General features: G+C 39.6%; 1 protein-coding gene across 1 annotated transcript; it reads left to right on the forward strand.

Moving 5' to 3' along the window:
* Positions 1 to 933: 933 nt before the first annotated feature.
* On the forward strand, positions 934 to 1,416 carry LOC122647985. The gene has a single exon (XM_043841267.1). It carries the CDS (start codon positions 934 to 936, stop codon positions 1,414 to 1,416), a length of 483 nt encoding a protein of 160 aa, XP_043697202.1.
* Positions 1,417 to 15,414: the final 13,998 nt, after the last annotated feature.

The raw sequence follows: 15,414 nt of genomic DNA on the forward strand, positions 1-15,414 counted from the left end.
ACTGCCGCCAAATAACCCCAAACGACCCACCCGGTCTGGTTTAAACCGAAATTGAACATATGTCGAAATAGGAATCGATTCGAAGGTCATAACCCTCAACATCGCATCCACACGACTAATAAGAGATAATGACACTTTTTAGAGAATCCCAAGCCCAAAAAAGTAAAAAAGTACAGAAATGCCCACAAATAACCCCCTACGACCCACCTGATCTAGTTTACACCGAAAATGAACATATGCAGAAATAAGTATCGATTCGAAGGTCACAACTCTCAACTTCGCATCCACTTGTCTAACAAGAGATAAGGAAACTTTTTAGAAAATACCAAACCCATAAAAGCATAAAAATGGCCCCAAATAACCCAAAATGACCCATTGGGTTTGGTTTAAATCGAAAATGAACATATGCCGAAATAGGTATCGATTCGTAGGTCACGACCCTCAACATCGCATCCACATGTCTAATAAGAAATAAGGACACTTTTTGGAAAATACCAAACCCAAAAAAATTAAGAAATGCCCCTAAATAATCCCAAACGACCCACCCGATCTTGTTTAAACCCAAAATGAACATATACCGAAATAGGTATCGATTCGAAGGTCACGAAATTCAACATCGCATCCACACGTCTAATAATAGATAAAGACACTTTTTAGAGAATCCCAAACCAAAAAAAGTACAGAAATGCCCCCAAATAACCCCAAATGACCCACCCGATTTGCTTTAAATTGAAAATTAACATATGTCGAAATAGGTATTGATTCGAACTCCCAACCCCCAGCATCATATCCACACGACTAATCAGAGATAGGGACCCTTCTTAGAAAATCCGAAGCCCAAATAAGCAAAGAAATGCCCCCAATAAACCCCAAACAACCCACCCGGTCTGGTTTAAATCGAAAACCTGTGCTTGGTTTACACCTCCTACTCACATGGCAGTCCTTCACTGTGATGGGTCCTTAACAGCTGATAGAGCTTCCTATGGTGGAATCATTTGTGATGATGCAGTTGTTGCCATAATGGCGTATGCGGGGAAGGGAGATATTAATTCTGTTCTAGGCATGGAGCTTTTTGCAATTTTGAAGGGGGTAACTTTTTGTATTCAAAGGAACCTACTTCAGGTTTCCATCAGATCCGATTCCAAATTGGCAGTAGATATTCTTAATGGGGCTGTGGACTGCCCTTGGAGCATGCAAATCTTGAGGGACCGTATAGCTACGCTACTACAGCAATTACAGCGTAAGGAGATCAAACATGTTTGGAGAGAGCTCAACCAGCCAGCAGACTTTATTGCAGCCATGGATACGGGGGATGGGGAAGCAATTTTTTATCCACTTGATTTCCCACAGGACTTGGTGGAGTTAGTTAAGAATGATTCATATTGTAAAGTTTTTTTAAGGACCTTGTCTCATTGAGTTGTTGGCCTGGTCTTAGGCTTTTCAACCGAGGGCCTGTCCTCGGGTTCTTTTAGGGGCTCTCCTCCCCCTCGTAGGCCTGTCTAAGGGGGGAGGACAAGGGCTGCCTTCTTCTGTATTTTTTCCCCTTTCCTAATACAATCACACTTACCTATCCAAAAAAAGGTATCGTTTCGAAGGTCACGACCCTCAACATCGCATCCTCATGTCCAATAAGAGATAAGGACACTTTTTAGAAAATCCCAAGCCCAAAAATATACAGAAGTGCCCCCAAATAACCCCAAACCACTCGGTCTGGTTTAAACTGAAAATGAACATATGTTTAAGTAGGTATCAATTCGAAGGTCACGACTCTCAACATCGCATCCACATGTCTAATAAGAGATAAGGACACTTTTTAGAAAATACCAAACCCTAAAAAGTACAGAAATGCCCCCAAATAATCCCAAACATCCCACCTAGTCTGGTTTAAACCGAAAATGAACATATATCGAAATAGTTATCGATTCAAAAGTCACGACCCTCAACATCCCATCAACACGCCTAATAAGAGATAAGCACACTTTTTAGAAAATCCCGAGCCCAAAAAAGTACAGAAATTCCCCCAAATAACCGCAAATGACCTACTCGGTCTGGTTTAAACCGAAAAGGAACTTATGTCAAAATAGGTATCGATTCGAAGGTCACGACCCTCAACAACGCATCCACACATCTAATAAAAGATAAGGGCACTTTTTTAGAAAATACCAAACCCAAAAAAGTACAGAAATGCCCCCAAATAACCCAAAACAGCCCAGCCGGTCTGGTTTAAATCGAAAATGAACATATGTCGAAATAGGTATCGATTCATAGGTCACGACCCTCAACATCGCATCCACACGTCGAATAAAAGATAAGGACACTTTTTAGAAAATACCAAACCCAAAAAAAAAAAAAAATGCCCCAAATAACCCGAAACGACCCACCCGGTCTGGTTTAAACCGAAATTGAGCATATGTCGAAATAGGTATCGATTCGAAGGTCATAACCCTCAACATCGCATCCACACGACCCACTCGGTCTAGTTTAAACTGAAAATCCCAAGCCCAAAAGCGTACAGAAGTACCCCCAAATAACCCCAAACAACCCACCCGATCTGGTTTAAATCGAAATTGAACAGATGTCGAAATAGGTATCGATTCGAAGGTCATGACCCACAACATCGCATCCACACGTCTAATAAGAGATAATGACACTTTTTAGAGAATCCCAAAGCCAAAAAAGTACAGAAATGCCCACAAATAACCCCAAACGACCCACCCGATCTAGTTTAAACCGAAAATGAACATATGCCGAAATAGGAATTGATTCAAAGGTCACAACCCTCAACATTGCATCCACATGTCCAATAAGAGATAAGGACACTTTTTAGAAAATACCAAACCTAAAAAAATTAAGAAATGCCCCTAAATAACCCCAAACGACCCAAACGGTCTTGTTTAAACCAAAAATGAACATATGCCGTAATAGCTATTGATTCGAAGGTCACGATCCTTAACATCGCATCCGCATGTCTAACAATAGATAAGGGCACTTTTAGAGAATCAAAACCCAAAAATGCACAGAAATGCCCCAAAATAACCCCAAATGACCAACCGTCTGCTTTAAATAAAAAATTAGCATATATCAAAATAGGTATCGATTCGAACTCGCAACCCTAGCATTGTATCCACACGTCTAATCAAAGATAGTGACCCTTCTTAGAAAAACCAAGCCCAAATAAGTAAAGAAATATCCCCAAATAACCCCCAACGACCACCGGTCGTGTTTAAATCGAAAATGAACATATGTCGAAATAGTTGTCGATTCGAAAGTCACGACCCTCAACATCGCATCAACACATCTAATAAGCGATAAGGACACTTTTTAGAAAATCCCAAGCTCAAAAAAGTCCAAAAATCCCCTAAATAACCGCACACGACCCACTCGGTCTGGTTTAAATCGAAAATGAACTTATGTCGAAATAGGTATCGATTCGAAAGTCACGACCCTCAACAATGCATCCACACGTCTAATAAAAGATAAGGGCACTTTTTAAGAAAATACTAAACCGTGAAAAGTACAGAAATGGCCCCAAATAACCCTAAATGACCCTCTCGGTCTGGTTTAAATAAAAAATGAACATATGTCAAAATAGGTATCGATTAGAGTCACGACCCTCAATATCGCATCCACAAGTCTAATAAGAGATAAGGACACTTTTTAGAAAATACCAAACCCAAAAAAATTCAGAAATGCCCCGAATAACCTTAAATGACCCACCCGATCTTGTTTAAACCCAAAATGAACATGTGCCGAAATGGGTATCGATTCCAAGGTCACGATCCTCAACATCGCATCCACACATCTAACAATAGATAAGGACACTTTTTAGAGAATCCCAAACCCAAAAGGTACAAAAATGCCCCAAAATAACCACAAACAACCCACGGATTTGCTTTAAACCAAAAATTAACATATGTCAAAATAGGTATCGATTCAAGTCACGACCCGAGCATCATATCCACATGTCTAATAAGAGATAAGGACACTTCTTAGAAAATCCAAGCCCAAATAAGTAAAGAAATGCCCCCAAATAACCCCAAACGACCCACTCTATCTTGTTTAAATCGAAAATGAACATATGTCGAAATAGGTATCGATTTGAAAGTCGGACCCACAACATCGCACCCTCACGTCTTATAAGAGATAAGGACACTTTTTAGAAAATCCAAGCCCAAAAAGTATAGAAATGACCCCAAATAACCCCAAACGACCCACTCGATCTGGTTTAAACGGAAAATAAACATATGTCGAAATAGGTATCAATTCAAAGGTCACAACCCTCAACATCGCATTCACATGTCTAATAAGAGATAAGCACACTTTTTAGAAAATACCAAACCCTAAACTATACGAAATGTCCCCAAATAACCCCAAACGCCACCTAGTTTGATTTAAACCGAAAATGAACATATGTCAAAATAGGTATCGATTCATAGGTCACGACCCTCAACATCGCATCCACACGTCGAATAAAAGATAAGGACACTTTTTAGAAAATACCAAACCCAAAAAAAAAAAATGCCCCAAATAACCCAAACGACCCACCCGGTTTGGTTTAAATCGAAATTGAGCATATGTCGAAATAGGTATCGAGTCGAAGGTCATAACCCTCAACATCGCATCTACACGACCCCAAGCGACCCACTCGGTCTAGTTTAAACTGAAAATCCCAAGCCCAAAAAAGTACGAAATACCCCCAAATAACCCCAAACGACCCACTCGGTCTAGTTTAAAGCGAAAATGAACATATGCCGAAATAGGTATCGATTCAAAGGTCACGACCCTCAACATTGCATCCACATGTCTAATAAGAGAAAATGACACCTTTTAGAAAATACCATACCCCAAAAACTATAGAAATGCCCCCAAATAAACCTAAACGACCCATCCGGTCTGGTTTAAACCGAAAATGAACATATGTCGAAATAGGTATCGATTCGAAGGTCACAACCCTCAACATCGCATCCACACGTCGAATAAGAGATAAGGACACTTTTTAAAAATACCAAACTCAAAAAATTAAGAAATGCCCCCAAATAACCCCAAACGACCCACCATCTGTTTAAACCGAAAATGAACATATGTCAAATAGGTATCGACGAAGGTCATGACCCTTAACATCGCATCCACACGTGTAATAAGAGATAATGACACTTTTTAGAGAATCCCAAGCCCAGAAAAGTACAGAAATGTCCACAAATAACCCCAAGCAACTCACTCAACCTAGTTTAAACCGAAAATGAACATATGTCGAAATAGGTATCGATTCGAAGGTCACGACCCTCAACATCGCATCCACATGTCTAATAAGAGATAAGGACACTTGTTAGAAAATACCAAACCCATAAAAGCACAGAAATATCCCCAAATACCCCTAAATGAGCCACTCGGTCGTATTTAAATCGAAAATGAACATATGCCAAAATAGGTATTGATTCGTTGGTCACGACCCTAAACAGCGCATCCACACGTCTAATAAGAGATAAGGACACTTTTTAAAAAATACCAAACCCAAAAAAATTCAGAAATGCCCCTAAATAACCCCAAACGACCCACTCGGTCTTGTTTAAACCCAAAATGAACATATGCCAAAATAGGTTTTGATTCGAAAGTCACGATCCTCAACATCGCATCCTCACATCTAATAAAAGATAAGGAAACTTTTAAAGAATCCCAAACCCAATAAAGTACGAAATGCCCCAAAATAACCCCAAACGACCCACCGGTCTGCTTTAAACCAAATATTAACATATGTCAAAATAGGTATCGATTAGAAGTCATGACCCCGACATGGTATCCACACGTCTAATCAGAGATAGGGACACTTCTTAGAAAATCCGAAGCCCAAATAAGTAAAGAAATGCCCCTAAATAACCCCAAATGACCCACCCGGTCTGGTTTAAACCAAAAATGAACATATATCGAAATAGGTATCGATTCGACGGTCACGACCCTCAACATCGCATCCACACATCTAATAAGAGATAAGGACACTTTTTAGAAAATCCCAAGCCCAAAAAGTATAGAACTGCCCCCAAATAACCCCAAAAGACACACTCGATCTGGTTTAAACAAAAAATGAACATATGTTAAATAGGTATCAATTCAAGGTCACAACCCTCAACATCGCATCCTCACGTCCAATAAGAGATAAGGACACTTTTTAGAAAATCCCAGGCCCAAAAAAGTACGAAGTGCCCCCAAATAACCCCAAACGACCCACTCGGTCTGGTTTAACGAAAATGAACATATGTCGAAATAGGTATCAATTCGAAGGTCACGACCCTCAACATCGCATCCACATGTCTAATAAGGGATAAGGACACTTTTTAGAAAATACAAACCTAATATGTATAGAAATGCCCCCAAATAACCCCAAACGTCCCACCTGGTCTGGTTTAAACCGAAAATGGACATATGTCGAAATAATTATCGATTCGAAAGTCACGACCCTCAACATCCCATCAACACGTCTAGTAAGAGATAAGGACACTTCTTAGAAAATCCCAAGCCCAAAAAAGTACAGAAATTCTCCCAAATAACCACAACGACACACTCGGTTTGGTATAAACCAAAAATGAATTATGTCAAAATAGGTATCGATTCGAAGGTCACGACCCTCAACAATGCATCCACACGTCTAATAGAAGATAATGCCCTCAAATAACCCCAAACGACCCACCCGATCTGGTTTAAATCGAAAATGAACATATGCCGAAATAGGTATCGATTCGAAGGTCATGACCCACAACATCGCATCCACACGTCTAATAAGAGATAATGACACTTTTTAGAGAATCCCAAGGCCAAAAAGTCATAAATACCCACAAATAACCCCAAACGACCCACCCGATTTAGTTTAAACCGAAAATGAACATATGCCAAAATAGGAATTGATTCAAAGGTCACAACCCTTAACATTGCATCCACATGTCCAATAAGAGATAAGGACACTTTTTAGAAAATACCAAACCTAAAAAATTAGGAAATGCCCTAAATAACCCCAAACGACCCAAACGGTCTTGTTTAAACCAAAAATGAACATATGCCGTAATAGCTATCGATTCGAAGGTCACGATCCTTAACATCGCATCGCATGTCTAACAATAGATAAGGGCACTTTTAGGAGAATCCAAAACCCAAAAAGTACGAAATGCCCCAAAATAACCCCAAATGACCCGGTCTGCTTTAAATAAAAATTAGCATATATCAAAATAGGTATCGATTGAACTTGCAACCCCTAGCATTGTATCCACACGTCTAATCAAAGATAGTGACCCTTCTTAGAAAATCCGAAGCCCAAATAAGTAAAGAAATGCCCCCAAATAACCCCCAACGACCCACCCGATCTTGTTTAAATCGAAAATGAACATATGTCGAAATAGTTGTCGATTCGAAAGTCACGACCCTCAACATCGCATCAACACATCTAATAAGCGATAAGGACACTTTTTAGAAAATCCCAAGCTCAAAAAAGTCCAAAAATTCTCCCAAATAACCCCAAACGACCCACTCGGTCTGGTTTAAATCGAAAATGAACTTATGTCGAAATAGGTATCGATTCGAAAGTCACGACCCTCAACAATGCATCCACACGTCTAATAAAAAGATAAGGGCACTTTTTAAGAAAATACCAAACCGTGAAAAGTACAGAAATGCCTCCAAATAACCCAAATGACCCTCCTGGTCTGGTTTAAATAAAAAATGAACATATGCTGAAATAGGTATCAATTCGAAGGTCACGAGCCTCAACATCGCATCCACAAGTCTAATAAGAGATAAGGACACTTTTTAGAAAATACCAAACCCAAAAAAATTCAGAAATGCCCCTGAATAACCTTAAACGACCCACCCGGTCTTGTTTAAACCCAAAATGAACATGTGCCGAAATAGGTATCGATTCCAAGGTCACGATCCTCAACATCGCGTCCACACGTCTAACAATAGATAAGGACACTTTTTAGAGAATCCCAAACCCAAAAAGGTACAAAAATGCCCCAAAATAACCACAAACAACCCAACGGATTTGCTTTTAACCAAAAATTAACATATGTCAAAATAGGTATCGATTCGAAGTCACGACCCCGAGCATCATATCCACATGTCTAATCAGAGATAAGGACACTTCTTAGAAAATCCGAAGCCCAAATAAGTAAAGAAATGCCCCCAAATAACCCCAAACGACCCACTCGATCTTGTTTAAATTGAAAATGAACATATGTCGAAATAGGTATCGATTCGAAAGTCAGGACCCACAACATCGCACCCTCACGTCTTATAAGAGATAAGGACACTTTTTAGAAAATCCCAAGCCCAAAAAAGTACAGAAGTGACCCCAAATAACCCCAAACGACCCACTCGATCTGGTTTAAACAGAAAATAAACATATGTCGAAATAGGTATCAATTCAAAGGTCACAACCCTCAACATCGCATTCACATGTCTAATAAGAGATAAGCACACTTTTTAGAAAATACCAAACCCTAAAATGTACAGAAATGTCCCCAAATAACCCCAAACGTCCCACCTAGTTTGATTTAAACCGAAAATGAACATATGTCAAAATAGGTATCGATTCATAGGTCACGACCCTCAACATCGCATCCACACGTCGAATAAAAGATAAGGACACTTTTTAGAAAATACCAAACCCAAAAAAAAAAAAAATGCCCCAAATAACCTGAAACGACCCACCCGGTCTGGTTTAAACCGAAATTGAGCATATGTCAAAATAGGTATCGATTCGAAGGTCATAACCCTCAACATCGCATCCACACGACCCCAAACGACCCACTCGATCTAGTTTAAACTGAAAATCCCAAGCCCAAAAGAGTACAGAAGTACCCCCAAATAACCCCAAACGACCCACTCGGTCTAGTTTAAACTGAAAATGAACATCTGTCGAAATAGGTATCAATTCGAAGGTCACGACCCTCAACATCGTATCCACATGTCTAATAAGAGAAAATGACACCTTTTAGAAAATACCATACCCAAAAAAGTATAGAAATGCCCCCAAACAACCCTAAATGGCCCAGCCGGTCTGGTTTCAATCGAAAATGAACATATGTCAAAATAGGTATCGATTCGAAGGTCACAACCCTCAACATCGCATCCACACGTCGAATAAGAGATAAGGACACTTTTTAAAAAATACCAAACTCAAAAAATTAAGAAATGCCCCCAAATAACCCCAAACGACCCACCCAGTCTGGTTTAAACCGAAAATGAACATATGTCGAAATAGGTATCGATACGAAGGTCATGACCCTTAACATCGCATCCACACGTGTAATAAGAGATAATGACACTTTTTTAGAGAATCCCAAGCCCAGAAAAGTACAGAAATGTCCACAAATAACCCCAAGCAACTCACTCAACCTAGTTTAAACCGAAAATGAACATATGCCGAAATAGGTATCGATTCGAAGGTCACGACCCTCAACATCGCTTCCGCATGTCTAATAAGAGAAAATGACACTTGTTAGAAAATACCAAACCCATAAAAGCACAGAAATATCCCCAAATACCCCTAAATGAGCCACTCTGTCGTATTTAAATCGAAAATGAACATATGCCAAAATAGGTATTGATTCGTTGGTCACGACCCTAAACAGCGCATCCACACGTCTAATAAGAGATAAGGACACTTTTCAAAAAATACCAAACCCAAAAAATTCAGAAATGCCCCTAAATAACCCCAAACGACCCACTCGGTCTTGTTTAAACCCAAAATGAACATATGCCAAAATAGGTTTTGATTCGAAAGTCACGATCCTCAACATCGCATCCTCACATCTAATAAAAGATAAGGAAACTTTTTAAAGAATCCCAAACCCAATAAAGTACGAAATGCCCCAAAATAACCCCAAGCGACCCACCGGTCTGCTTTAAACCAAATATTAACATATGTCAAAATAGGTATCGATTAGAAGTCATGACCCCGACATGGTATCCACACGTCTAATCAGAGATAGGGACACTTCTTAGAAAATCTGAAGCCCAAATAAGTAAAGAAATGCCCCTAAATAACCCCAAATGACCCACCCGGTCTGGTTTAAACCAAAAATGAACATATATCGAAATAGGTATCGATTCGACGGGCACGACCCTCAACATCGCATCCTCACATCTAATAAGAGATAAGGACACTTTTTAGAAAATCCCAAGCCCAAAACAGTATAGAACTGCCCCCAAATAACCCCAAAAGACACACTCGGTCTGGTTTAAACAAAAAATGAACATATGTTAAATAGGTATCAATTCGAAGGTCACAACCCTCAACATCGCATCCTCACGTCCAATAAGAGATAAGGACACTTTTTAGAAAATCCAGGCCCAAAAAAGTACGAAGTGCCCCCAAATAACCCCAAACGACCCACTCGGTCCGGTTTAAAGCGAAAATGAACATATGTCGAAATAGGTATCAATTCGAAGGTCACAACCCTCAACATCGCATCCACATGTCTAATAAGGGATAAGGACACTTTTTAGAAAATACAAACCTAATATGTATAGAAATGCCCCCAAATAACCCCAAACGTCCCACCTGGTCTGGTTTAAACCGAAAATGGACATATGTCGAAATAATTATCGATTCGAAAGTCACGACCCTCAACATCCCATCAACACGTCTAGTAAGAGATAAGGACACTTCTTAGAAAATCCCAAGCCCAAAAAAGTACAGAAATTCTCCCAAATAACGGCAAACGACACACTCGGTTTGGTATAAACCAAAAATGAATTATGTCAAAATAGGTATCGATTCGAAGGTCACGACCCTCAACAATGCATCCACACGTCTAATAGAAGATAATGCCCTCAAATAACCCCAAACAACCCACCCGATCTGGTTTAAATCGAAATTGAACAGATGTCGAAATAGGTATCGATTCGAAGGTCATGACCCACAACATCGCATCCACACGTCTAATAAGAGATAATGACACTTTTTAGAGAATCCCAAGGCCAAAAAAGTACAGAAATACCCACAAATAACCCCAAACGACCCACCCGATTTAGTTTAAACCGAAAATGAACATATGCCGAAATAGGAATTGATTCAAAGGTCACAACCCTTAACATTGCATCCACATGTCCAATAAGAGATAAGGACACTTTTTAGAAAATACCAAACCTAAAAAAATTAGGAAATGCCCCTAAATAACCCCAAACGACCCAAACGGTCTTGTTTAAACCAAAAATGAACATATGCCGTAATAGCTATCGATTCGAAGGTCACGATCCTTAACATCGCATCCGCATGTCTAACAATAGATAAGGGCACTTTTCAGAGAATCCAAAACCCAAAAAAGTACAGAAATGCCCCAAAATAACCCCAAATGACCCAGCCAGTCTGCTTTAAATAAAAAATTAGCATATATCAAAATAGGTATCGATTCGAACTTGCAACCCCTAGCATTGTATCCACACGTCTAATCAAAGATAGTGACCCTTCTTAGAAAATCCGAAGCCCAAATAAGTAAAGAAATGCCCCCAAATAACCCCCAACGACCCACCCGATCTTGTTTAAATCGAAAATGAACATATGTCGAAATAGTTGTCGATTCGAAAGTCACGACCCTCAACATCGCATCAACACATCTAATAAGCGATAAGGACACTTTTTAGAAAATCCCAAGCTCAAAAAAGTCCAAAAATTCTCCCAAATAACCGCACACGACCCACTCGGTCTGGTTTAAATCGAAAATGAACTTATGTCGAAATAGGTATCGATTCGAAAGTCACGACCCTCAACAATGCATCCACACGTCTAATAAAAAGATAAGGGCACTTTTTAAGAAAATACCAAACCGTGAAAAGTACAGAAATGGCCCCAAATAACCCTAAATGACCCTCTCGGTCTGGTTTAAATAAAAAATGAACATATGCCGAAATAGGTATCGATTCGTAGGTCACGACCCTCAACATCGCATCCACAAGTCTAATAAGAGATAAGGACACTTTTTAGAAAATACCAAACCCAAAAAAATTCAGAAATGCCCCTGAATAACCTTAAACGACCCACCCGGTCTTGTTTAAACCCAAAATGAACATGTGCCGAAATAGGTATCGATTCCAAGGTCACGATCCTCAACATCGCGTCCACACGTCTAACAATAGATAAGGACACTTTTTAGAGAATCCCAAACCCAAAAAGGTACAAAAATGCCCCAAAATAACCACAAACAACCCAACGGATTTGCTTTTAACCAAAAATTAACATATGTCAAAATAGGTATCGATTCGAAGTCACGACCCCGAGCATCATATCCACATGTCTAATCAGAGATAAGGACACTTCTTAGAAAATCCGAAGCCCAAATAAGTAAAGAAATGCCCCCAAATAACCCCAAACGACCCACTCGATCTTGTTTAAATCGAAAATGAACATATGTCGAAATAGGTATCGATTCGAAAGTCAGGACCCACAACATCGCACCCTCACGTCTTATAAGAGATAAGGACACTTTTTAGAAAATCCCAAGCCCAAAAAAGTACAGAAGTGACCCCAAATAACCCCAAACGACCCACTCGATCTGGTTTAAACAGAAAATAAACATATGTCGAAATAGGTATCAATTCAAAGGTCACAACCCTCAACATCGCATTCACATGTCTAATAAGAGATAAGCACACTTTTTAGAAAATACCAAACCCTAAAATGTACAGAAATGTCCCCAAATAACCCCAAACGTCCCACCTAGTTTGATTTAAACCGAAAATGAACATATGTCAAAATAGGTATCGATTCATAGGTCACGACCCTCAACATCGCATCCACACGTCGAATAAAAGATAAGGACACTTTTTAGAAAATACCAAACCCAAAAAAAAAAAAATGCCCCAAATAACTAAACGACCCACCCGGTCTGGTTTAAACCGAAATTGAGCATATGTCAAAATAGGTATCGATTCGAAGGTCATAACCCTCAACATCGCATCCACACGACCCCAAACGACCCACTCGGTCTAGTTTAAACTGAAAATCCCAAGCCCAAAAGAGTACAGAAGTACCCCCAAATAACCCCAAACGACCCACTCGGTCTAGTTTAAACTGAAAATGAACATCTGTCGAAATAGGTATCAATTCGAAGGTCACGACCCTCAACATCGTATCCACATGTCTAATAAGAGAAAATGACACCTTTTAGAAAATACCATACCCAAAAAAGTATAGAAATGCCCCCAAACAACCCTAAATGGCCCAGCCGGTCTGGTTTCAATCGAAAATGAACATATGTCAAAATAGGTATCGATTCGAAGGTCACAACCCTCAACATCGCATCCACACGTCGAATAAGAGATAAGGACACTTTTTAAAAAATACCAAACTCAAAAAATTAAGAAATGCCCCCAAATAACCCCAAACGACCCACCCAGTCTGGTTTAAACCGAAAATGAACATATGTCGAAATAGGTATCGATACGAAGGTCATGACCCTTAACATCGCATCCACACGTGTAATAAGAGATAATGACACTTTTTAGAGAATCCCAAGCCCAGAAAAGTACAGAAATGTCCACAAATAACCCCAAGCAACTCACTCAACCTAGTTTAAACCGAAAATGAACATATGCCGAAATAGGTATCGATTCGAAGGTCACGACCCTCAACATCGCTTCCGCATGTCTAATAAGAGAAAATGACACTTGTTAGAAAATACCAAACCCATAAAAGCACAGAAATATCCCCAAATACCCCTAAATGAGCCACTCGGTCGTATTTAAATCGAAAATGAACATATGCCAAAATAGGTATTGATTCGTTGGTCACGACCCTAAACAGCGCATCCACACGTCTAATAAGAGATAAGGACACTTTTCAAAAAATACCAAACCCAAAAAAATTCAGAAATGCCCCTAAATAACCCCAAACGACCCACTCGGTCTTGTTTAAACCCAAAATGAACATATGCCAAAATAGGTTTTGATTCGAAAGTCACGATCCTCAACATCGCATCCTCACATCTAATAAAAGATAAGGAAACTTTTTAAAGAATCCCAAACCCAATAAAGTACAGAAATGCCCCAAAATAACCCCAAACGACCCACCCGGTCTGCTTTAAACCAAATATTAACATATGTCAAAATAGGTATCGATTAGAAGTCATGACCCCCAGCATGGTATCCACACGTCTAATCAGAGATAGGGACACTTCTTAGAAAATCTGAAGCCCAAATAAGTAAAGAAATGCCCCTAAATAACCCCAAATGACCCACCCGGTCTGGTTTAAACCAAAAATGAACATATATCGAAATAGGTATCGATTCGACGGGCACGACCCTCAACATCGCATCCTCACATCTAATAAGAGATAAGGACACTTTTTAGAAAATCCCAAGCCCAAAACAGTATAGAACTGCCCCCAAATAACCCCAAAAGACACACTCGGTCTGGTTTAAACAAAAAATGAACATATGTTAAATAGGTATCAATTCGAAGGTCACAACCCTCAACATCGCATCCTCACGTCCAATAAGAGATAAGGACACTTTTTAGAAAATCCCAGGCCCAAAAAAGTACAGAAGTGCCCCCAAATAACCCCAAACGACCCACTCGGTCTGGTTTAAACTGAAAATGAACATATGTCGAAATAGGTATCAATTCGAAGGTCACAACCCTCAACATCGCATCCACATGTCTAATAAGGGATAAGGACACTTTTTAGAAAATACAAACCTAATATGTATAGAAATGCCCCCAAATAACCCCAAACGTCCCACCTGGTCTGGTTTAAACCGAAAATGGACATATGTCGAAATAATTATCGATTCGAAAGTCACGACCCTCAACATCCCATCAACACGTCTAGTAAGAGATAAGGACACTTCTTAGAAAATCCCAAGCCCAAAAAAGTACAGAAATTCTCCCAAATAACGGCAAACGACACACTCGGTTTGGTATAAACCAAAAATGAATTATGTCAAAATAGGTATCGATTCGAAGGTCACGACCCTCAACAATGCATCCACACGTCTAATAGAAGATAATGCCCTCAAATAACCCCAAACAACCCACCCGATCTGGTTTAAATCGAAATTGAACAGATGTCGAAATAGGTATCGATTCGAAGGTCATGACCCACAACATCGCATCCACACGTCTAATAAGAGATAATGACACTTTTTAGAGAATCCCAAGGCCAAAAAAGTACAGAAATACCCACAAATAACCCCAAACGACCCACCCGATTTAGTTTAAACCGAAAATGAACATATGCCGAAATAGGAATTGATTCAAAGGTCACAACCCTTAACATTGCATCCACATGTCCAATAAGAGATAAGGACACTTTTTAGAAAATACCAAACCTAAAAAAATTAGGAAATGCCCCTAAATAACCCCAAACGACCCAAACGGTCTTGTTTAAACCAAAAATGAACATATGCCGTAATAGCTATCGATTCGAA

The sequence above is a fragment of the Telopea speciosissima genome, unplaced genomic scaffold (genome assembly GCF_018873765.1).
Source record: "Telopea speciosissima isolate NSW1024214 ecotype Mountain lineage unplaced genomic scaffold, Tspe_v1 Tspe_v1.0340, whole genome shotgun sequence".
NCBI lineage: Eukaryota > Viridiplantae > Streptophyta > Magnoliopsida > Proteales > Proteaceae > Telopea > Telopea speciosissima.

What these genes read in the sequence shown, in the direction of transcription:
- LOC122647985 (XM_043841267.1), top strand. Translation starts at nt 934, where the DNA reads ATGGCAGTCCTTCACTGTGATGGGTCCTTAACAGCTGATAGAGCTTCC.